General features: G+C 41.4%; 1 protein-coding gene across 13 annotated transcripts in view; it reads left to right on the plus strand.

Moving 5' to 3' along the window:
- LOC127435309 (ubiquitin carboxyl-terminal hydrolase 15-like) overlaps positions 1 to 25,562 on the plus strand; it is a 277,517-nt gene that overhangs the window by 53,988 nt on the left and 197,967 nt on the right. For 6 of the 13 annotated variants that reach the window (XR_007896179.1, XM_051688689.1, XM_051688682.1 and 3 more), the window contains exons 6-11: positions 4,300 to 4,361; positions 4,538 to 4,627; positions 5,030 to 5,171; positions 14,928 to 15,101; positions 16,573 to 16,731; positions 17,269 to 17,493. Coding sequence is in view for 12 of the 13 variants with exons in the window: in XM_051688689.1 (XP_051544649.1) it covers positions 4,300 to 4,361; positions 4,538 to 4,627; positions 5,030 to 5,171; positions 14,928 to 15,101; positions 16,573 to 16,731; positions 17,269 to 17,493 (852 nt within the window). In the remaining variant the exon portion in view is untranslated. Of the gene's footprint in view, positions 1 to 4,299; positions 4,362 to 4,537; positions 4,628 to 5,029; positions 5,172 to 12,675; positions 12,770 to 14,927; positions 15,102 to 16,572; positions 16,732 to 17,268; positions 17,494 to 19,243; positions 20,598 to 23,240; positions 23,500 to 25,562 lie in introns of those variants that run through there. The other 7 variants (XM_051688684.1, XM_051688685.1, XM_051688690.1 and 4 more) reach the window with 6 other exon arrangements.

Genomic DNA, 25,562 nt, shown 5'->3' on the forward strand with positions numbered 1-25,562 from the left:
AATGGCGGAGAGACGGAGAAACCAGGAAGTTTGAACGCAGTTTCCCAGGGACTGCTGTCTCGCTGCTGGGCGCTGGAGGTTCGGCGAAACTTTTGTACCTCACAGTCACTCCTGGCAGAGCGATTTTAGTGCGTACGGTGGTGGGAATTACCTCATTCAAGTTCTGTTCATTGCCTTGGCTTTCCTGGAATACTAAGCGTTCTGCTCACCTCTCAAGTCGACGCTCTTTGGACCTCGCTTCTGGTCATCTGCACACCCGCAAGCCATGCACACAAATGACATGGTAACGCACACACCTACACTGACATTACATACATGCTTTCCACATAGTGCAAGGGTGAATTATATGTTTGGAGCAGAAAGTACCAATGTTTTGTAACCAGTTTTTCTTTATTTTTATCTCTCCTCCCTGTTTCGAATGGGTGTGGGTTTTGAATGAGTCTGCTGAGTATTGCTACTGCTGCGGACTCCAAGAGCAGACTTACTTATGAACTGATTACTTGTATTGAGTTTTGCTTATGATGTATTATGATTTCTCTTTGTTCAATACAACACAATTTCAAGTGCAACCCTGGTGGTGAAACGTGTTTTTTTTTTTTTTAGAAAAGAATTTGTTGATTAATTGACAATAGGTAATTTAATTAATTGTGTTTGATTAATACTATTAATAATATATGACATGAATAATATATGATAATAGTGATATTTAGTATCTTATTTCTTTTTTTCTTTCTTTATCTGGGGTAAAACTGTTATTATATTGGCAGACCTAACCTGTCTGCCTGGCACCCGAAATAAGTTTAGAGTTTTAATTTTGAGTTGCATTCCGTGAATCGGCCAATGTTACAAGTTGAAGTCAGAAGTTTACATACACTTAGGTTGAAGTCATTAAAACTCATTTTTTAACCACTCCACAGATTTAATATTAGTAAACTATAGTTTTGGCAAGTCGTTTAGGACATCTACTTTGTGCAAGACATGAGTAATTTTTCCAACAGTTGTTTACAGACAGAATGTTTCATTTTTAATTGACTATATCACAATTCCAGTGGGTCAGAAGTTTACATACACTAAGTTAACTGTGCCTTTAAGCACCTTGGAAAATTCCAGAAAATGATGTCAAGCCTTTAGGCAATTAGCCAGTTAGCTTCTGATAGGCTAAATGGAGTCATTTAGAGGTGTAGCTGTGGATGTATTTTAAGGCCTACCTTCAAACTCCATGCCTCTTTGCTTGACATCATGGGAAAATCAAAAGAAATCACCCAAGACCTCAGAAAAAAAATTGTGGACCTCCGCAAGTCTGGTTCATCCTAAGGAGCAGTTTTCAAATTTTCAAAAAGGTACCACGTTCATCTGTACAAACAATAGTATGCAAGTATAAACACCATGGGACCACACGGCCATCATGCTGCTCAGGAAGGAGACGCATTCTGTCTCCTAGAGATGAACGTAGTTTGGTGCAAAAAGTGCAAATCAATCCCAGAACAACAGTAAAGGATGCTGGAGGAAACAGGTAGACAAGTGTCTATATCCACAGTAAAACGAGTCCTGTATCAACATAACCTGAAAGGCTGCTCAGCAAGGAAGGAGCCACTGCTCCAAAACCACCATAACAAAGCCAGACTACAGTTTGCAAGTGCACATGGGGACAAAAATCTTACTTTTTGGCCATAATGGTCTGATGAAACAAAAATCGAACTGTTTGGCCATAATGACCATCGTTATGTTTGGAGGAAAAAGGGTGAGGCTTGCAAGCCGAAGGACATCATCCCAACCGTGAAGCATGGGGGTGGCAGCATCATGTTGTGGGGGTGCTTTGCTGCAGGAGGGACTGGTGCACTTCACAAAATAGATGGCATCATGAGGAAGGAAAATTATGTGGATATATTTAAGCAACATCTCAAGACATCATCCAGGAAGTTAAAGCTCGGTCGCAAATGTGTCTTCCAAATGGACAATGACCCCAAGCATACCTCCAGAGTTGTGGCAGAATGGCTTAAGGACAACTAAGTCAAGGTATTGGAGTGGCCATCACAAAGCCCTGACCTCAATACGATAGAAAATTTGTGGGCAGAACTGAAAAAGCGTGTGCGAGCAAGCAGTCCTACAAACGTGACTCAGTTACACCAGTTCTGTCTGGAGGAATGGGCCAAAATTCCAGCAACTTATTGTGAGAAGCTTGTGGAAGGTTACCCAAAATGTTTGACCCAAGTTAAACAATTTAAAGGCAATGGTACCAAATACTAACAAAGTGTATGTAAACTTCTGACCCACTGGGAATGTGATGAAAGAAATAAAAGCTGAAATAAATCATTCTCTCTACTATTATTCTGACATTTCACATTCTTAAAATAAAGTAGTGATCCCAACTGACCTAAGACAGGGAATGTTTTCTATGATTAAATGTCAGAAATTTTGAAAAACTGAGTTTAAATGTATTTGGCTAAGGTGTATGTAAACTTCTGACTTCAACTGTAAGTTACCAGGCTGCTACAATGAGCACATCTTTTTTTATTTAAATGTAATTTTTTTTTTTTTTTTTTGCCATTGAATCTTTTAATAATATGAAAGAGTACTGCTTGAAGCAGATTATGTGATTATTTGAATAAGTTACTGCTTTGTTACATGTCATACCACACTAAATAATAAAAAGTAAAAAAAAAAACCAAAAAACATCCACCTTTCCTTGGGGCCTCCAACATAAATTTAGTCTAGAGCCTCTTAATACCCGCAGACAACAGACTGGAGGTGGGCCCGCAGAAAAAATGTTGTACCGGGCCCAAGAATTCCTAATTGCAGCCCTGGATGTAGAGCGTGGCTCAAACAGTAGGTGGGGTTATTTGACTGCTGCGTTCAGTGGTGGCTAGGGCTGTAACGATATTCGAACCGCAACCGAAATCGCGATACAAACATCCACGATCCCATGTCGCAGTTCGAACCGCGACACGCCCCTCTCCAACCCCAGCAACCTGAAATCAGTTACAGATGCAGCCCCTTGAGCTCTTTACACACACTGCAATAAAATTAGGGTGACCATACTTCCTCTTTTTCCCAGACATGTCCTCTTTTTCGAACCTTAAAAAAGCGTCCGGCCGGGATTTCTAAATTTGCGGAAATGTTCGGGATTCGGCTTTAGTTGCATTATGATGTGTATCTGGTGTAATACTTTTGTGTGTGCGCGCCTATTTGCATTGCTTTAACCGCTCTTTGTGAGTCCCGCCTTCTCGCACACCAGTTGGTCGATTATAAGAGGCTTGCAGCAACTATTGGCCAAATTCCTGCCTGTCAATCTCTCCGCGAACGCGTAAAGCACTGTTGTGTTTGGCATCAAACAGTTGCTTGACAGTAGCAGCAAATGACAGCTGAGTGAAAACAATGCCCAAACGAAAGTGCAAATTTACAGAAAAATTCCCATGCTTTCGACCAGGTCGAGATTCATGGGAAGCAGAATGTATGACCTGTAAAGTGATTTAGAAGCACACATTAGCTCTGCCAAGCATAAAGGGTCAGCAAAAGGTGAAAGTTCATCAGGTAAATTAACGAACTACTTTTTGCGACCAGGTAAAATTGTTATCACATTGCTTCATTTTCCATGGCCATTCAAAATAATAGAAATAGTAAATGAAGGTACACTCATGGCATCAAATATTTTATTTTAGTACATGGACATTCAAAAGAATGTTGGAAATTTTTGTTTATTTATATATATTTATGTTATGCTAATAGAGTGTCTTTTTGACTGTATTAAAGTTTGCATTCATAGTAACACTGTTTTGAACCCTATTATTCTAAAAAAATCGAGGTGTGAACCGAACCGTGGATTTTGTGTATCGTTACAGCCCTAGTGGTGGCTCATACTAAACAGCCTTCCAGCCTCTGCACAGTATATTAATGGACTAGTAACCAAGAGAGTGGTTGGTTGATCACTTCTGGGGATGTGGACTTTAATGTGCAACTAAGAAATACAAATACTGACTGAATGTGCAATTGCTTTGCATTTTTACCACAGGATGGTTCCATGAACTCCACATATACAGAGGTGTGGGTGTCTCGGCTATAAGCACAACCTTGTTGCCAACATAATATCATCAATCAGCCGCTATAACATTAAATGCAATAAAACCAGGATTTTTTTTACATTAAACACAGATTTTCTTCCATTTCAGTGTTAGTTACGATTTTTGTTCAAATTTTCAGCTGAAAATTTCGGTGCATTCCTATTTCATGCTAGATTATGCTCATGTCTGGATAGACAATACTCAAATTTTTATGCTAGATCTTTTTTCTTTCTTTCTGCAGGTTCTAGTTATTGAACAGAAGAATGAAGATGGCACGTGGCCTCGCGGCTCCTCCACAATGAAGTAAGTGATCTGTGCATAATGTGTGCATTATGATCATTATATCAATGCTTTAGAAAGGAAGTGCTTATACGCTTGACACTTGACACTTGCTTTTATTTGCCTTCGCAATGTTCTTGAACTCATTGGTTCATCTCGTGGCTTGCTGTCATCTCCTGTAACTCTTCTTATCTTTGAAGGTCATCTGGCTCTTCCACACTCTCTGCTTTACCAAAGATCTGCCCTACATCCCTCACAAACAATCATAACAGCAGCTTCAGCGGCCGGAAGTAAGCCTGCGCTGGGAGGGGCTTACGTACTGGGAGCTTTGTGTGGGTGTGGCTTATGGGAGGTCTTTTTTTGTGGGTTGTCTTATAGGAGGGGCTTACTTGCAGGGGGCCTTGTGTGGGTGTGGTTTATGGGAGAGGAGTGCATCAAGGGGTGTTAATGGGGGTGGTCTCAGCGCCTTGTTAGGCATAAAAGAAGGGGTCGTTTCTGAAAATATGTTTACATGACAAAAAGATCAAGGGGGTGACACTTGGTTTCTGGGTCATTTGGTCATGTGTTTGCTGTGCTGTTCCTGTATGCTGCATGTTTTGGTTGTTGCTCTGATCATGTGCTTCATCTGCGGCTGTAACTGTATTACCTGCAGCGTCTCCTGTGTTTGTTTTCAAACGTGTTTGTCTCTGCAGTGTGAAGAACTCGAGCTACAGTCTACCGTCATATCCTCCATATAATAGTTACGAGTACTCAGACCAGCGGCGCAGTGAGAAGGCCGGTCTGTGCGGTCTGTCGAACCTCTGCAACACCTGCTTCATGAATTCTGCCACACAGGTATGATCATAACCTAAGCAACATGTCATCTGTGGTTTGCCCCATGAACTGGACTGTTTTTATAGTTTTTTCATATTGTGTGTGGGTGAATCTCATAAAAACATATCCAGATTATATTTTGCATAAAGAAAATGACCATTTAGATTTTTTTGTTTTACTTATGAGTTTGTTTTACGTTTGTTTGTATTTCTCATAATTCTCATTGGTCATTTTAATTACTATATATTTGTACTGTATTATAAGACAAGTATACTGCAATAATTATTTTTTTTAATTATTATTACTATTTAAATCAGCAAAAATTAAAGGCGGTTAAATTGAGGGTTCCAATGCCCATGGAAAACCTGGAAATATCAGGTCATTTTTAAATTGTGATTTGCTGGCCTAGAAAAGTAATGGAAATTGATAAAATCTTAAAAGTCATGGAAATTTCTATTGTGAATTTCCTCTGCTCTAAAAAATATCTCATCGCATAGGGCTGGACGATTAATCAGAATAAAATCGAAATCACAGTATGACCCAGTGTGATTATCAAACTGCAGGGGCTGCAATTTAATAAATAAAGAAATCATCTGAAAGTGCTGCCCGCTGTGCAGTGCTTATGTACACAGCTATCTTTTTTTTATTTTTCCGATTAACGCTTTTTATTGACTCCAACAAATGAAACAGAAAAACAAAACATATGTGTACAGAATCAACTTTTAACTAGAGCCCGACCGATATGGGATTTTTGAGACCGATACCGATTTTAGAGGGGGAAAATTCACTGATTACCAATATGGTGGCAGATATATTTAATTTTTGAGCTGGAATGAAAACAGACCTTTTTGCACCGATATGACTATGCAAAGGTACTCAGAAGGCTGCTTTCTTAAATATTTTTATCAAAGAACATTTGACATTATTATTATACATTGTCAACAAATTCTAGAAATGAACACTGAGAAAATAAAGAATACATAAAAATAAAATAAATAGCTAAATAAACATCAGTATTACTGTTCAGTATCAGTCAAATGCTGACCATTAAAATAAAGAATAAATCAAAATACAATAAATAGCTAAATAAACATCAGTACTGTTTAGTATCAGTCAAATGCTGACCATTAAAATAAAGAATAAATCAAAATACAATAAATAGCTAAATAAACATCAGTACTGTATGTTTAGTATCAGTCAAATGCTGACCATTAAAATAAAGAATAAATCAAATAAAATGAATAGCTAAATAAACATCAGTACTGTATGTTTAGTATGTCAATTGCTGACCATTAAATAAACATCAGTACTGTATGTTTAGTAGCAGTCAAATGCTGACCATTAAAATAAAGAATAAATAAAATAAAATGAATAGCTAAATAAACATCAGTACTGTTTAGTATCAGTCAAATGCTGACCATTAAAATAAAGAATAAATCAAAATACAATAAATAGCTAAATAAACATCAGTACTGTATGTTTAGTAGCAGTCAAATGCTGACCATTAAAATAAAGAATAAATAAAATTAAATGAATAGCTAAATAAACATCAGTACTGTATGTTTAGTATCAGTCAAATGCTGACCATTAAAATAAAGAATAAATAAAAATAAAATAAATAGCTAAATAAACATCAGTATTACTGTTTAGTATCAGTCAAATGCTGACAATATTAATACTGCCGAGACAAGATATAAACAGCGGCAGTGGTGTTACACCGTATTCTGCTATACATGTTCAGGGGAAACTTTCAACAGTGGAAAACGTCCTGGTTACTTGCTTAACCTCCGTTCCCTGATGGAGGGAACGAGATGCTGTGTCGATGTAGTGACACTAGGGGTCACTCTTGGGAGCCCGAAATACCTCTGGTCTTTGATAAAAGGCCAATGAAAATTGGCGAGTGGTATTTGCATGCCACTCCCCCGGACATACGGGTATAAAAGGAGCTAGTATGCAACCACTCATTCAGGTTTTATGCTGAGGAGCCGAGACAAGGTCCGGCCATTTCAGCGGGTAGTTCAGCGTTGTGGCAGGAGGGACACAACATCTCGTTCCCTCCATCAGGGAACGGAGGTTACGCAAGTAACCAGGACGTTCCCTATCTGTCACTCACACGATGTTGTGTCGATGTAGTGACACTAGGGGTCCCTATATAAAACGCAGCAACTGGCTGAACTGTGTTACGTGAACTGGCAGTGTGTGACGGGCAGACCACTGTGTGCCTCGTAGCCAGCGCACCAGGCCGACACGTAACCTCCCCCAACATAGTTATGAGTGTCGAACGGCCCTTTGGGGACAATTCGACTACCCAAAAGATAGAGACAGGCTAACCCAGTCGTGGCATCTTTTCCCCTTCTTTTTTTCCATTCCCTAAAAAAGAAGGGGGATTATCCGACTGGGCCTCCAGGTCTAGTCGGGGGGGGTGTCCCTCCCAAGGGGAGGACACCGCGGAGACCACACCTCGCCCAAAGAGAGGGGGAGATATTTAAGTGGAAAAATACGTCACATGGTCTTGCCGACCATGTTGAAGGTCTCATGTTAGATCCTACCCAATGGGGGAGGAGTTGCTACAAACATGGAGACTGTGCAACAGGGAAACGAATTAGTGGAAGATATTAAATGGCGCACGTCTTCAGCTCAGAGGAGGTGAAAGGCGCTATGTGCAAGCGATACACCCGGCCGGCTATCCCGGGCTTATCCGCTTGTATTGCGTGTCACTACCTGGGATGAAACCGGTTCCACCCGGAGGTTGTAGAACTTTGCAAAGGTGTTGGGTGTTGCCCAGCCTGCTGTTCTGCAAATGTCTATTAGAGAGGCACCCCTGGCCAGGGTCCAGGAGGCCGCTACACCCCTGGTAGAATGGGCTTGTAGCCCTACCGGGGGCGGGGCAGTAAAAGGTGCCTCCCATGTTTTGTCAGCTCCTTGTGCACTTCTGGGAAGAAAGGCACTGGAGCGGGGTGTGGCTGTTTCTCGCGGCCGCCCGGGAAAGCATGTCCGTCATCTCTGTATCAGCATGTGACTGGGCAATCGACCCTGAAGGGGGGAGCCCAGCTGAGGCTTCTGCGTCCGACTGGACAAGCCTGCTCTCTGATGCTACGCTCGAGAGCGCATCAGCTTCGCGGGCTCCGAACAAGAGGCCGAACTCGCCGTGAAATGAGCCGGCGGACTCATCCGGAAGCCCGATCGGGGCAGACGATGGTGCTGGGGAATGGGAGGTCCGCGGGGGGATACCCGGCAGAGGCGATCCCATTGGAGTCCCCAATGGGATTCGGAGGGTTCCACTCTAGCTCGACACCTCAAACCCGTAGGTAGAAGGACCGAGGCGGGGAGCCGCTGAGCTGCAAAAAGATGCTCTGATGTTTACCTTTCAATCTGCTACATTACTGACTGCACTGACAAACTATAGCTGGCTAACAGCCCACTCACCTGGAGCTGGTAAGAAGACCACTCCATCCCCTGGTGGAGGGCCGGGCGGAAAATTTTTTGTTGCCTTTTCGTTTGATTTCGCCGCATGCCCAAGTGGCTGCGGTACCCAACAGTTCAGCAAAAGAGCGGTTTCCTTCCTCCCTGGGTCACATACCTGGTGTGCATGGTTGTCATCACGACTACCGTCAACGGGTTTTTTCTTGCAGGATTGGCGCTCCGGCGGTGGTCTTTCCGCCCCTGAGCGCCCAGCTGTGGCACACAGCCACCCCCGATGTGGCAGTCTCCACGGGTTACGAGGACAGGCCTCTTCCTCCCCCGTCCCAGGCTGCTCCAGGGGTGGTCACAAGGAGCCAGGTAAGTGCTTCGATGTCCCTAGACTCAGCACGGCCACGACGTGGTGTGGCACCTCGAGCTCCGCCCCGCCGCGATGCCCCACCTGCCGATACGTCTGACGACAATGTCCCCTTGGTCCCCCGATGGCTGATCTGGACCGTCCGACTCGGCTACGCGATTCAGTTCACCAGGCGCCCGCCCAGGTTCAGCGGTATTCACTTCACCTTGGTCAAGATCAAAAACGCTGCTACCTTGCGCGCGGAGATCGCTACCCTCCTATGGAAGGGCGCGATAGAACCTGTCCCTCCAGCCGAGATGAAGAAGGGGTTTTACAACCCCTACTTCATCATACCAAAAAAAGGCGGTGGGTTGCGGTCAATCTTGGACCTGCGAGTACTGAACCGGGCTTTACACAGACTCCCGTTCAAGATGCTGACGCAAAGATGCATTGTGGTGAGCGTCCGGCATCAAGATTGGTTCACGGCGGTAGACCTGAAGGACGCGTACTTCCACGTCTCGATCCTTCCTCGACACAGACCCTTCCTGCGGTTTGCATTTTAGGGTCAGGCGTATCAGTACAAAGTCCTCCCTTTCAGCCTGTCCCTGTCTCCTCGTGTCTTCATGAAGGTCGCAGAGGCTGCCCTTGCCCCGTTAAGGGAGGTGGGCATTCGCAATTTTCAACTATCTCGACGACTGGCTAATCCTAGCTCACTCTCGAGACATGTTGTGCGCACACAGGGACCTGGTGCTCTCACACCTCAGCCGACTAGGGCTTCGGGTCAACTGGGAAAAGAGCAAGCTCCTCCCGGTTCAGAGCATCTCTTTTCTCGGTTTGGAGTTGGACTCAGTCTCCTTGACGGCGCGCCTCACGAACGAGCGCGCCCAGTCGGTGCTGGCCTGTTTGAAGGCGTTCAAACAGAAAACAGCGGTTCCACTGAAACTTTTTCAGAGGCTCCTGGGGCATATGGCATCCTCGGCGGTGGCCACCCCGCTCGGGTTGATGCATATGAGGCTGCTTCAGCACTGGCTCCAGACTCGAGTTCCGAGATGGGCATGGTGCCACGGGACACATCGCGTGGTCATCACGCCTGTCTGTCACCGTCTTTTCAGCCCTTGGTCCGACATCTCGTTTCTACAGGCAGGTGTTCCTCTAGAACTTCCCGACGGGAAGACCCCCAGAGTTATGCAGTCGGATCAGTGCTTTCCTTCCTGCAGGAGAGGTTGGAAGAGAGGCTGTCCCCTTCCACCTTGAAGGTGTACATTGCCGCCATAGCAGCACACCACGATGCAGTCGACGGTAAGTCCTTAGGGAAGCACGACCTGATCATCAGGATCCTGAAAGGTGCCAGGAGGCTGAATCCCTCCAGACCGTGCCTCGTTCCCTCATGGGACCTCTATGTAGTTCTTCAGGGTCTACAGAGAGCCCCCTTTGAGCCTTTGCAGTCAGCCGAGCTTAAGGCACTCTCCTTGAAGACTGCCCTACTGACTGCGCTCACTTCCATCAAGAGGGTAGGAGACCTGCAAGCGTTCTCTGTCAGCGAAACGTGCCTGGAGTTCGGGCTATGTGCCCAAGGTTCCAATCTCCCCTTTTAGGGACCAGATGGTGAACCTGCAAGCGCTGCCCCAGGAGGAGGCAGACCCAGCCCTGTCGTTGCTGTGTCCGGTGCATGCTTTACGCATCTATTTGGATCGCAGGCAGAGCTTTAGAATCTCTGAGCAGCTCTTTGTCTGCTTTGGTGCACAGCGGAAAGGAAGCGCTGTCTCAAAACAGAGGATCGCCCACTGGCTCATTGACACCATAACTATGGTATATCACGCCCAGGACATGCCACCCCCGGTAGGGCTACGAGCCCATTCTACCAGGGGTGTAGTGGCTTCCTGGGCCCTGGCCAGGGGTGCCTCTCTAACAGACATTTGCAGAGCAGCAGGCTGGGCAACACCCAACACCTTTGCGAGGTTCTACAACCTCCGGGTGGAACCGGTTTTGTCCCAGGTAGTGGCACGTAATTCAAGCGGATAAGCCCAGGATAGCCGGCCTGGTGTATCGCTTGCACATAGCGCCTTCCACCTCCTTTTGAGCTGAAGATGTGTGCCATTAATTCCCAGTCGTGTTCACAAGTTTTGTTCTCTGGTTGACTTCCTCCGAGCCCTGTGGCAGTCGAGTTTTCAGAGAGACTCGCTGCCAGCCCAGTACACGTGCTAACTAAGAGTCCTGTTCTGGGGTAGGTGCTCCGCATGTGGTGGTTCCCTGTAAGGCTAACCCCATGCAATATATATCTTCCGCTAATTTGTTTCCCTGTTGGAAAACTGCGTCTTCCTTGGGCAGAGCCCCTCTGCCCCAGTCTCCATGTTTGTAGTAACTCCTCCCCCATTGGGTAGGATCTACCTTGAAGACTCTCCACATGGTTAGAAAGACCATGTGACGTGTTCTTCCACTTAAATATCCCCCCCTCTCTTTGGGCGAGGTGTGGTCTCCGCAGTGTCTTCCCCTTGGGAGGGACACCCCCTGACTAGACCTGGCGGCCTAGTCGGATAATCCCCCTTCTTTTTTAGGGAGTGGAAAAAGAGAAGGGGAAAAGAGGCCACGACTGGGTTAAGCCTGTCTCTATCTCTTGGGTAGTCGACTTGTCCCCAAAGGGCTGTTCGACACTCATAACTATGTTGGGGGAGGTTACCTATCGACCTGGTGTGCTGGCAATGAGGCACACAGTAGTCTGCCCACCACACACCGCCAGTTCACATAACACAGTTCAGCCAATTGTGGCGTTTCGTATAGGGACCCTTAGTGTCACTACATCGACACAACGTTGAGTGAGTGACAGATAGGGAATGTCATGGTTACTTGTGTAACCTCCGTTCCCTGATGGAGGGAACGAGACGTTGTGTCCCTCCTGCCACAATGCTGAACTACCCGCTGAAATGGCCGGACCTTATATCGGCTCCTCAGCATAAAACCTGAATGAGTGGTTGCATACCAGCTCCTTTTATACCCGTATGTCCAGGGGAGTGGCATGCAAATACCACTCGCCAATTTTCATTGGCCTTTTATCAAAGACCAGAGGTGTCTCGGGCTCCCTAGTGTCACTACATCGACACAACGTCTCATTCCCTCTATCAGGGAACGGAGGTTACACAAGTAACCATGACAATTTGACTGGGCTATAAAGAAATAATGATGAAAAGTGAGCTGACTCTTTCACAAATTGGACAGAATAATGTCACAGCAGACAAATTCAATATGATTCTGATATTTTTTCCTCTATGTTTTTAATGTTTTATTTATTTATTTAGTTTGGTTCTTTTTAAGAGGACTCAAGTGTGAATACCCTTTTTAGACCCTGTTCTAGAATAGTCGGCTGTGGAGCATGAGCAAAACATGGTTTAATTTTGATTAAAAGGAATCACTTACACATTATGTTTATCATATCGCTGTTCAATACGTAATCACAATATTTTTCAAAATAATGGCAATTAGATTTTTTGTCCAAATCGTTCAGCCCAATAATCATCTAGATTTTGTTCCTGTGTGGATGAAAATGTGCTTGCAAGCCATAGTGATCTAAGATTTGTGATCGAATGCATAGGTCAAAATGGTTTACAAATCTGTGAATGATTTATTACCAAATCAATATGAATCAAAGTGATTTTTAAAAACCTGTATCCAGTAATCACAAATGCCTTGAAAAGTCATGAAATTTCACTGGTCAAAAATGAATATACACTGATGAGCCAAAACATTATGACCATTCCCAAACAATGTGTGTAGTGTGGCAGGACACATTATCCTGCTGAAAGAGTCCACTGCCATCAGGGAATACCATTGCCATGAAGGGGTGTACCTGGTCTGCAACAATATTTAGGTAGGTGGCACGTATCAAATTGCAGTCATATTGCAGACAATTGTGATGAAGTATCATTATGTGGACCCTGCCAGCGCTAAATGTAAAACGAGACGTTCTCTGCAAGCGCTTTTCATGTGGAGTTCAAAGTGGCAAATCATGTAAATGCTGCTTCACGATTACTGTAGCAAAGTGGATAACCACGATTAATATGGTGGAGGTTAAGGGTTTAAGAGATTTAGTGCCCATTGAAAACGCAAATTATAGGGACTAGATACTTCAGTTACACATTTCCCAAAGTCTAAGTGGGAAGTTAACTAATGTTACTTGAATTGGTGCTACTTTAGTGCATTTCTGTCTTTTATATTGTGGAATGCTTTGTTTGGAAAATGTTAATAAAACATTATTGTTACATATTGTTTTCTTCTCTTTTCTAAGAAGGAACTTAATGCATTTTGACAGGAAAATCAGTTTATATAAAGTGAAATTCAGCACTTTCAAAATGCGATTAATCAAAATTATCTATGAAAAATCATGTAATTAATCAAATTAAATATTTTAATCCACTGACAGCACTTATGTATGATGATTAGGGCCGTCAATTGAGTAAAAGTTTTAGTCGAATTAATTACATGGTATGCTGATTAATGAATTGAATTAATCGCATACATAAATATTTGCTGAGAAAGCCCCTCAAATAACAATAATTCAATATATGATGATTAAATAATTATAAATAGTTATATTTAAATAATTATATATATATATAAAAAAAAAAAGGTTTTTGAAATTGATGACTTGGACCAAATAATAAAGAAAAGCAGCCAATAAGTGCCCAACATAGATGGGAACTCCTTCAATACTGTTTAAAAAGCATCTCAGGGTGATACCTCAAGAAGTTGGTTGAGAAAATGTCAAGAGTACATGTCTGCAAATTCTAGACAAAGGGGGACTACTTTGAAGATGCTCAAATATAACACAGTTTTGATTTATTTTGGATTTTGTTAGTCACAACATAATTCCCATAGTTCCATTTATGTTATTCCATAGTTCTGATGACTTTTATATTATTCTAAAATGTGAAAAAAATAATAAAAAAATAAAGAATGAGTAAGTGACCCTAAACTTTTGACCGGTAATGTGTATATATAAAAATAATAATACAGATAGTTCAAATGCATTACATTATTTAGGCACACAAGTTAAGCATTAAAAAAAGACAATACAAAAAGTGGCTTTAGAATGCAATATATTGTTTTTTTTCCATATTATTGAACATAAGCCAATCATTGACCTACAGTTCACAGCCAACTATGTTGCAATTGATTTTGTCAATCAGTCCGAGACTTATTATTAGTGTCTAAGGACACGTCAATGTACACCTGCATCAGACGGATGCTTTTGGAGCATCTTGGTTGCGTTGTGTCATAAACATACCTTAAGGTCACTGTGTCAAGTTTAATGAAGTTTGAAACTTAGAATAACATGTCTTGAGATGCCTGCGTTAGAATTTGCGCTCCATCAAGCTGTGTTTGTATGCAATAACGTGTTCTTATCTTGTGTTGTCTGCTCTCGGTAAGTGTGTTTTGTTGTCTGTATAAGCTGCGCGTTGCCTACACAGCGAGTTTCACTTACTGCCCCCTGGAGAACATGTGGTACTTCAAGCTTGAATAGCTCAGATGGAAGGAATATTCCCTATTACGTTCCGGGGACATGATTAATTTCGTTAATATTTTTAACATGTTATGTTTCATATAATTAATTGCACTGAATTAATGCGTTAAATCTACAGCCCTAACAATAATAATACATTAGAATAATAATTGGTATTTTAAATGTGCCTAATTGTCATGCAAATAACACCACAATGCAAAAAATGATAACCGTCCTAATATAGGCTTTATTTTCTTTAAGCAAAGGATAATTTATTATTTCCTCCTTTTGATTTTGAGGTAAAATATAAATTGGACATGTTCTTGACAGGTTTTGTGAGATTCACCCAAGAAGTAAGTGGCATTCAAGCATGTGCACTTTGAAGGGATCTCTTTAAGTTTCAGATTATAATGAAAAATATACAACGACATCCTGAACAAAGTCACATATGTGAGTGTTGGTAGTGATTATGATATAGATTTCCACAGTGTTCTGTTGTATTAAGTGTTTGCGGTTTGTGTTTCAGTGTTTGAGTAATATCCCTCCACTGACGGAGTTCTTCCTGAAAGATAAGTACCAGGAGGAGCTGAATGAGGACAATCCTTTAGGAATGAAGGGAGAGATCGCCAAAGCTTACGCTGAACTCATCAAACAGCTCTGGTCTGCCAAATACAGTTACATCACACCAAGACCATTCAAGGTAATAGTGAAATTAAACAAAACTAAAGATGAAATATTATCTTCTATTATATTTTTTATGAGGAATGCAGTTTTTCCAACCCACAATTTTTCGAAGCGACTTTTCTAGCAGTAAACATCAAAATGAAAAAGACAAAAAGTTATACAGTTAAAAAATAATATAACTATGCCAGAATGGGTAACAGGGTTTTGGGACTAGATATTGGTTTAGTTATCCATTACTTTATATTTTACATAAATTAAAGAAAAATGTGTTTGATAATTTTTCTTACAGTAACTTTGGTAACAGGGATGAATGTGTTGGGAATATGTATAGACAATACATAAATACAAATTTGTTTGTAATTTACTGTCATGTATGTATTACACATAATGTGCCTGTTGAGCCACATTTATGGCACTTTTCTACTGCACGTTACGTTCGACTCGACTCGACTCTGCTCGCTTTACTTTTCTGAACTTGCTTTTCCACTGCAGTTTAATGCCGCCTCAACAAGGGTGGGATTATAGGCTGATCATCATAGTTGCGCCGCCTCTACTGCCGTGACATCATCTTAAACGTGACACAAACATTACTGACCATAAACAATAGCACGACCGCTAGCTGTTAGCTACTAGCTCATTGTGCTGCATAAAGCAGTTGTTGCATGGTGATTTTACACAAGTGTAACAGTTAAATTGGCCTGGTTGTTTTAGAAGCAAGCTTTCCAGTAGCTGGTCAACTAAATAAAGTGAAGCTTTCAAGCAGAATATGGAGTTAACATAACAAAACGTACCATCCTCCATCACCGAGTCCAGGGCACTCTCCCTCCCATTGCTCACCGGTCTATTGCCATAGATAGCGTTCATTTGGTCGAACCACTTCCACTTTCTTCTGTTTGAACCACTCCGGCTTTTGTGGTACTTGATGGTTCTGTAGTCACTTTTACGTTTTTTTAACTTTTCCCTACACTGTTGGTAGGTCCGGTGGTAGCCGTGTGCGGCCAAGAGCTGAGACACTTCCTGAAAGACTTTTTCGTTTCGCGCCGTTTCGTTCATCGCTAACGAGAGGAACGTCTGCACCTCGTTTATTGACCACGGCGTGGTTTTGCGCACAGCCATTTCTTTTTACAATTCGAAAGTCACGTGAACAAATTATATTGCTGTCGCTGTTGCTAACTTTAAAACTAGCGGGTTGATGTCCCGTGTCGCAAATCCAGTGACGCTGGTAGTGACGATTCTCTCTGACCAATCAGTGATCTGCAGGGTTTTGACGTCACATTTAGTATCGGCTCGCTTGGAACCTTGACCGAGGTGGTACTAAAAAAAGTACCAGGTACTATCCACAGTGGAAAACCCCCAAAAAGCGAGCCGTACCGTGCAGTGGAAAAGCCCCATTAGTTTTCTGTTGTTGTTAGCTTAGCACCTGACTTTGTCTATATGCAGTGATGTGGATCTATGTACTCCTAGTAAAGATCTCCATATTGTTGTAGACTCAGGTGGGCAGGTTTGCTCCTCAGTTCTCGGGGTATCAGCAGCAGGATTCTCACGAGCTGCTGGCGTTTCTTCTGGACGGTCTTCATGAAGATCTGAACCGCATCAGGAAGAAGCCCTACATTCAGCTCAAAGATGCTGATGGCCGACCGGACAAGGTTCAACACACCACTACGTGTCATTTACACATGCAGTAATTCACTAATGCAGTTTCAAACAGGATCACACAAGTCACACAATTTCGGCTTGTCTACCTCTAGGGTAGATCAGCCATAGTCTATTCAATCACCATCTGATGCGTATTGTGAACTCGAATTACAAATCCCGCAGACATTATTAGCTCTAATCTGATTGGCTAGCTTTACATCATTTCCAGGAGTCAGTGTGCACAGCTTTATATCACCATTATTTTTTCGTTTACTGGTTTATTATTGTTTAACTATTTTAGATATACCCACCCCGAAATGTCACGTAAAAACAAAACAAATCATGGTTGGTCATTTGACGTCAGTCAGTCTCTTCCTGTCTAATTGGGACTTTCTTGGCCAGAATAAGCTGAAAGGTGGACCATAGTCAAAATTGGACTACTGGAAACTTAAGTCTTGACAATAAAGCTAATATTTCTGTAATCATTTCTTAATAATTTGATCTTGTGTGTGGATAGTTTTGTAAATGAATGAATGAATGTGTTGTAGGTGGTGGCAGAGGAAGCATGGGAGAACCATATCAAGAGAAATGACTCCATCATCGTGGATATTTTTCATGGTCTTTTCAAGTCCACTCTGGTCTGTCCCGTGTGTGCAAAGATCTCCGTGACCTTTGACCCCTTCTGCTATTTGAGTCTTCCTCTGCCTATGAAGAAGGAGCGCACACTGGAGGTGTATCTGGTGTGGCTGGACCCCCACACCAAACCCACACAGGTACACCAGTACATAAGACATAAAAATGTATGTTGCAGTTCATTACTTACAACTAGAATGTCAATCAATTACATTTTTTAATCCAATTAATTATATTATGTGCCAATTAATTAATAGAATTAATCGCAAATCAATGTTTACTTTATATGTTACCATATAAAGATAATTTAGTATATAATAATTTAAATAATTATAAATATAAAATATGATAAATTGTATAATTCAGATAATTCAAATACATTACATCATATACATACTGTATGTTGTGGCAACAAACAAGTAAAGCATTTAGACCATACTAAAAGTGAAATGTCAAAATATTGTTTATTTTCATATCATTGAACATAACCTTATTATTGGCCTACTTCCCATTACTCTATAAATAATTGTTGGTCTTTGTACTCATCCGTCAGACGGATGATTTTGGAGCATCTCAATTTGGTTGCGTCTCATCTCACTAGTTTTCACCGCCTCAAGTCATCAATCAAATCAAATCAAATCACTTTATTGTCACCATACACAAGTGCAGTGGGTGAAAGTCTTGGGTGCAGTTCCGAGCAACATAGCAGTCGTGACAGTGATGAGACAAATACCAATTTACAATAAACATCAGATTTACACATCACAATTTAAAATCTAATATACACATAATTACACACAACAATATACAAATAATAATATACAATGTACATTATACAATACACACAATATAGAATACACATTATACAATAAAAAAGTATATATAGAATGTACAGTAGATTGTATTGTACTGTATTGACATTCAGGCTGTCGGTTGATAATCAGTTGTTATGAGAGAATATAATATAATAATAATATAATTTATGACAGTCCGGTGTGAGATATAAGAGTAAGGGTAATAAAGTGCAGTGCTGATGTATTTTGATCGTGGGAGATCAAGAGTTCAGAAGTCTGATTGCTTGGGGGAAGAAGCTATCATGGAGTCGGCTGGTGCGGGTCCTGATGCTGCGATACCGCCTGCCTGATGGTAGCAGTGAGAACAGCCCATGGCTCGGGTGGCTGGAGTCTCTGATGATCCTCCGAGCTTTTTGCACACACCGCCTTGTATATATCCTGGAGGGAGGGAAGCTCACCTCTGATGATGTGTCTGGCAGTTCGCACCACCCTTTGCAGTGCTTTGCGGTTGTGGGCGGTGCTATTGCCGTACCAGGCGGAGATACAGCCAGTCAGGATGCTCTCCACAGTGCAGGTGTAGAACCGTGTGAGGATGTGGCGGTTCATTCCAAACTTCCTCAGCCGTCTCAGGAAGAAGAGGCGCTGATGAGCCTTCTTCACAACGACTTCAGTGTGGACGGACCATGTGAGTTCCTCAGTGATGTGGACACCCAGGAACTTGAAGCTGCTGACTCTCTCCACTGGTGCTCCATTGATGGTGATGGGACTGTGTTCTCCATCTCTTCTCCTGAAGTCCACCACAAGCTCCTTTGTCTTACTGACGTTGAGGGAGAGGTTGTGCTCCTGACACCAGTGTGTCAGAGTGTGCACCACCTCTCTGTAGGCTGTTTCATCATTGTCAGTGATCAGACCTACCACTGTCATATCATCAGCAAACTTAATGATGGCATTGGAGCTATGTGTTGCCACACAGTCATGTGTGAACAGGGAATTACAGGAGTGGGCTGAGAGCACAGCCCTGTGGGGCTCCAGTGTTGAGGGTTAGTGATGAGGAGATGTTGCTGCCTATTCTAACCACCTGGTGTCTGCTTGACAGGAAGTCCAGGATCCAGCTGCACAGCGAGCTGTTTAAGCCCAGAGCCCGGAGTTTCTCATCTAGCTTGGAGGGCACTATGGTGTTGAATGCTGAGCTGTAGTCTACAAACAGCATTCTCACAGATGTGTTCCTTTTTTCAAGGTGGCAGAGAGCAGTGTGTAGTGTAGTCATACAATATGTACTGTGGTTTTTGGATGCTGTATCAAGATCAATGTAATTTGAAACTTTGAAAAACATGTCTTGAGATCCCTGCATTCTGTTGTGCTCTGTCAAGCAATCTAGACGTATGAACACGTCATCTGTGTTAAAGTGTTCTGAAGAGGCACATTGCCTGTGCAGCTTGAGTTGAACTGAATGCCCCCTACTGCCACATATTTCTAAAAACATCAAGGTGGTACATCAAGCTTGAATTGTTCAGATGATAGGAACATTGCTTATTACATACAGGTCAAGGGCATGATTAATTGCGTTATTTTTATTTTTTTATGCGTTATTGTTTTTGTTTTGTTTTTTCTCCCATTTTCTGCCCAAATATGAATGCCCAATTCCCAATGCGCTCTAAGTCCTCGTGGTGGTGTAGTGACTCGCCTCAATCCAGGTGGCGGAGGATGAATCTCAGTTGCCTCCACGTCAATCAATCCACACATCTTATCACGTGGCTTGTTGAGCGCGTTACCGTGGAGACGTAGCGCGTGTGGAGACTTCACGCTATTCTCCGCGGCATCCACGCACAACTCACCACGTGCCCCACCGAGAGCGAGAACCACATTATAGCGACCACGAGGAGGTTAACTCATGTGACTATACCCTCCCTAGCAACTGGGCCAATTTGGTTGCTTAGGAGACCTTGCTGGAGTCACTCAGCACACCCTGGATTCGAACTTGTGACTCCAGGTGTGATAGTCAGTGTCTTTACTTGCTGAGCTACCCAGGCCCCCCTTTATGCGTTATTGTTAATTTTATTAATTGTCTCAAATTAACACTTAAAATTGACAGCCCTAATTACAAGACATTTATAAAACCTTAAACAGTGTTACTTTGAAATGTGTAATATATTTCAGCACTGAATTATGCTCATACATTTAGCCCATCCACTGCATCCTGTCCTACAACATACTTTTTTGCTTAGATGCAAATATGAAATTTACTTTTTCTATACCAGATTTTAAAACATGTCAATTGTTTTCCATCCTTCATACTGTACATTATGTTGTGATGAATTGATCTGATTTTAGTCTTTAGTGTTTTATTTTATTATAAAAGCAATTTTTTCATTCCATCAGTTATTGGCCATAACATTGTAGAGTGGCCACATAAATGGCTTATTAGTGATTAAATTAATGGACCATTATACTGTTTCCCTGTGTCTTGTTTTGTCCCTGTTAACGGTGTCTGGTTCATTAAGTTCTCTTGCGATACATGTCGCAAGACTTCCCGTCATATGGGATCACATGACCCTCATGGAAAAAGAAAGTGTGGATAAACTTCTGTATGTAAGGAACCGGCACTCCACCCATGGAGAAAGCGTTTTCCATTAAAAGACATCAAATCTTCTCCGCAATCAATGGATTATAATTTTTTTTTGTCACTTGGGTTTCCTTTTTGTGGAGTACAGTTTTTCTTTGGACGTTAGGGAGCACTTACATTGAAGGGTTTTTGCCTAGTGAGATTCTGTTGGTTACGGAAAGACATGATACCGCTGTATATTATTGTAATTCAAAGGACTGCATTGAAATCAAACTGATTATATAGAGACTGAATCAGACGCTGGGTTGTGGGTTTGTTTATTTAGCTTTTATGTGCACTTGTTGGAAGTTGTTTAGTACACTTATGAAGAATTTGAACTGGGTATTTTATTTACACACACTCACACATACATTTTAAGAGTTGAGAATCTGTATGCTAATGCAAATTAGTTAACTTTAACTTGTAACTTTTGGCCTGAACGTTACATATTTGTGGCCGGTACTGGGGAGCTAATTTTTCATTGTGTATGTTTTTTTTTTTTGTGCTTTGTGAAAGAGAAATGTACTGTACTGATGTTAATAGGTCTGTCGCGATTATTAAATAACCGTCTGACCACGGTTATTTGATCTAACCACGATTATTGTGCACTTTAAATTCCAATTACATTTGAATGCCCAAATAAGGGAATTTTAAGTGAAGATATAGTATAAATGCCATGAACGGCGTGTTTGTGTATCATTGAGTTGAACTCTGTGCGTCACTGAGCCACACCGCGGACGTCAACCAGAGGAGCAGCTCCTGTCAGGAAGACCACGTGAAATTTTCAGCACTCTGATGCGCACGCCGTCAGCAGAGGCTCGCGCCAAACTCCCGCAAAAGTATAAACGAACATATATAAAGAACACAAAGTGCTCTGTTTTCACTTTAATTTAACGATCATGTGATGGAACATGTTCCTGGACATATCGGGTTCATACACGCAGTGTTAATGACACACAGTGACACAGAGGAGAAGCACTCTTACTCTGTTTCTGTGGAATGATAAAATGATGAAACGAAATCTCAAAGGTTATGCTTCATAAGAAATAAGGGCTTGTGGGTTTAATCAAAGAGCATTAAAATAACGTGTGAAAGTGAAGAAATTAGGACAGAAATAGTTTACTATTGCATAATATAATATAATATAATAAATATAATTTTTATTATATTTTTTACAATTATTTTAAAATATTTTTAAACAAAAATTTTAACTAAACTAATGACATTTAAAGTATTAAGAAATATTTTGATATTTAAAACATTTTTCATGTCATTCATAAGTTTTTAAAGTCTTAAAAGGAAATCATATTTTTTATCATCTATTTTTTTTTTTTATCAAATCAACTGTATTCTTTGTTGATTTATATATTTGAAGTTAAACGTGTAAAAATGACTTCTTAAGGTGTATGAAGCACACATACTGTACACCTTAGGAAATATGACAATTTATATGACAATTAATCGTGAAAGCCCTTAAAGAGGTAATTAATTTTCATAGCCCTAAAACAGACAATTAATCGTCATAATCGCAGTTATTTGTTTGACAATTAATCATCAGTCAAATTTCCCTAGATGTTAACCCTGTTATTGCTGATAATATTAAAAATGAAGAGGTTGCTGTTAATGTTGAGATAGATATCATTGATATTAATGCAGGCCCCATTGTAACTAGACGGAAACCTGCAGGCAAAATAACATCTATGTAAGACTAAGTGTATATATCTGATGATGATAATTCTGATGCTGATGAAAATGAGGGGGATGCCAATGTGGGGCAGGTACAATCATTTCAGGCTGACTGAACAAATGAAGGTTGATGTATTGGCCCTTCAAAATTAAGTCCAGACACTAGACAAAGATTTCAGACAATCAGTCAATAGTGCTCTGAACAGAGAGACTATCTTAAGGGGGAGGCTGTGTACGCTAGCTTCGCAAAAATGGAGGATTACTTCCAACAGTCTTTGGAGAAACTGGAGAGAGTCATGGTAGATTGTTTCCTAAGGGGAGATGCAAAATTGAAACACCAGATTAAGAAATTTAGGCAAACTAGCACTCCTACACTTTCCAAATTACATTTTTATACGCCAGCCACATCCAACCTTTCTTTTATACATTGTCCCAAGACTCCAGTTAATACCCAAAGTGTAGACATTTTGTCCCATAGACTTTTAAGTACTAAATATACTGTAAGCCAACCCACTTATCTTAACCCTCCTGCCACAATCTCCTCACAAGCTCTGGTTGGTGCCGCCTTCTCCTGCACAAGACCTTCCATCTGCCTAGATTTCCCCTCCTTCGGAGACTCCAGTGAAACTGCTGATTGAACAATGAGAGAACTTTCTGGACATCAGGCCCCTCCCCAGTGTAGAGCTCGTTGGAGCCCTAAGCACAGTGCTGTGATGTCCCGCACTAAGATGTTGAAAGGCAGAAAATTAAAAAGTGAATGATTGGAAATCTTTTAAAGATGCTTTCATGACTGCATTTCTTCCAGATGATTACCTTTCAGAGGTGGAGGACAAGCTGAGGACCCTGGCACAACAGCCGGGACTGTGTCTAAGAGATTTCGCTTGTGAAAACAGGGCACCCTTCATTGGAAGCCTGACATCACAGAAGATGAGCTGGTGAATAACATCATCCCCAGGGTGGCCAGCTGTCTGAGAGGTACTGTGAACTCTGGAGCAGTTAGTAAAAATCGGGTCCATGGTGGAGAAAGACTGCATGGGAGCAAAAGATTTTTGGCAGAAAGTGGGAGTTCAGAACACAAGAACACTTAAGACAAAAGTAGTAAGAAACCATCTGATCACAGTTGCTCACAGAATCCAGCGGGTGTCTCCATAGCCCAACATCATGACTCCAAACCAAATGACAATGTGTTGCTGCCACAGATATATATATATATATATACACACACACTACCGGTCAAAAGTTTAGGGTCACTTACTCATTCTTTATTTTATTTTTTTCACATTTTAGAATAATAGTAAAGTCATTAAAACTATGGAATAACATAAATGGAACTATGGGAATTATGTTGTGACTAAACAAAATCCAAAATAAATCAAAACTGTGTTATATTTGAGCATCTTCAAAGTAGTCACCCTTTGTCTAGAATTTGCAGACATGTACTCTTGACATTTTCTCAAGCAACTTCTTGAGGTATCACCCTGAGATGCTTTTTAGACAGTATTGAAGGAGTTCCCATCTATGTTGGGCACTTATTGGCTGCTTTTCTTTATTATTTGGTCCAAGTCATCAATTTCAAAAAATGTTTTTAGTTTTATAATGAAATAAATTAATATGGTGGCACAATTATATTTTTGTCTACAAAACTAATTTCAGTCAAGTGTTTCAAAACTTTTGACCGGTAGTGTGTGTGTGTGTGTGTGTGTGTGTGTGTGTGTGTGTGTGTGTGTGTGTGTATATATATATATATATATGATCTATGACATATAGATCTATGACATATATATATATATATATATAGAACTGGATCACTAACGCAACGGTAAACTGCCAGCAGGAGGTGAAGCCACCAGAAGTGTTTGAGCGGCCATCTTGGTATGCCCAAACTGTCATAGATCATCAGTGACAGACAATCGAAAACACCCCCATTTTACCATCTTCGACCTGCGGATACGACAGTTGCAGTTCGCCCTCTAGTGACAATGATGTTTCATGTTTAATTTGCTCGTGATGGATAATATTTGTTACGAGGGAGAAGATATACGCGGATCGCAATGTCAGAGCATTCACCTGCCCAGGTGTTCAGTGCAGCACAACGATCACCAAAGGAAGTGGCAAAACTGTCCACAAGTTGTGATGTAAGTACGAACAGCTGTAATATCTGCTTGTTTAGGGTGACAATACGTCCTTACCCCTGAACGGGACTTTAAAAAAGTCAGACCGGGATTTCTAAATCGCCTTAAATGTAGGGATGCACCGATCCGATACCTGGATCGGTATCGGCTCCAATACTGCCGTTTTTAGGCAGATCGGGTATCGGTCCGACGAGCCCGATCCAAATCCGATACTGTGTGTTAGTCATGTTCGTTACTGTCAAACTCCCATGCATTTTATTCAAAGCCACTTGAAGACATGCGAAAGCTTTGTGAAGGCTGTGTTTAATAAGTAAATATACGCAGGTAATATGCTGCGCAGCGCATTAGTGAATGTCGCTGCTCTGTTGACACACACAAACATAACGTGCAGACAGCTGGTAAGGTGGTCGCATCTATTTTCAGCCCTCACAGCTCATGGTTATTTTCATATGTGAGCGTTATTCACGAACAACATCTCAGATGTAGATATTATAAGTGAACCGAACTATGCGTTTAGAACAGGCACCGAAGAAGCATTTTACCAGAATTAAACTACTGTGAAGAAGCCCACTACCAGACACTTACAGGACTTTCTGGAGTGTTAGGATCATCAAAATAAAAGCATGAGGGTTTTAATGTTAAAGATGCACGATTGAAATATAGTACTGTTGTATTTTAAAATTCTGAAAGTCAATAATAATAATAATAATTTATTATTATTATTATCATTATTATTTGTTTACAAATTATAACAATATTTAAGTTGAATGGGTTTTAAAAAATAACTGAATGAAAAGTGGACTGACATTTACAACTAAATTGAACAAAAAAGAAATCTGAATCCTTTAAAACATAAAACAAGTAACTCTGAACAAACACTTTGATGTTCACAATAAATAAGTCTGAAAATGTCTGTTTGTATCTTACCTCAGTTTCAGTGAACTTGTTTACATTCAGCTGATCTGTTCGCTGATGAAGTTTGTTAGAGGTGGATA

This window comes from Myxocyprinus asiaticus, chromosome 45 (assembly GCF_019703515.2).
Source record: "Myxocyprinus asiaticus isolate MX2 ecotype Aquarium Trade chromosome 45, UBuf_Myxa_2, whole genome shotgun sequence".
In the NCBI taxonomy this organism is placed as follows: Eukaryota; Metazoa; Chordata; class Actinopteri; order Cypriniformes; family Catostomidae; genus Myxocyprinus; species Myxocyprinus asiaticus.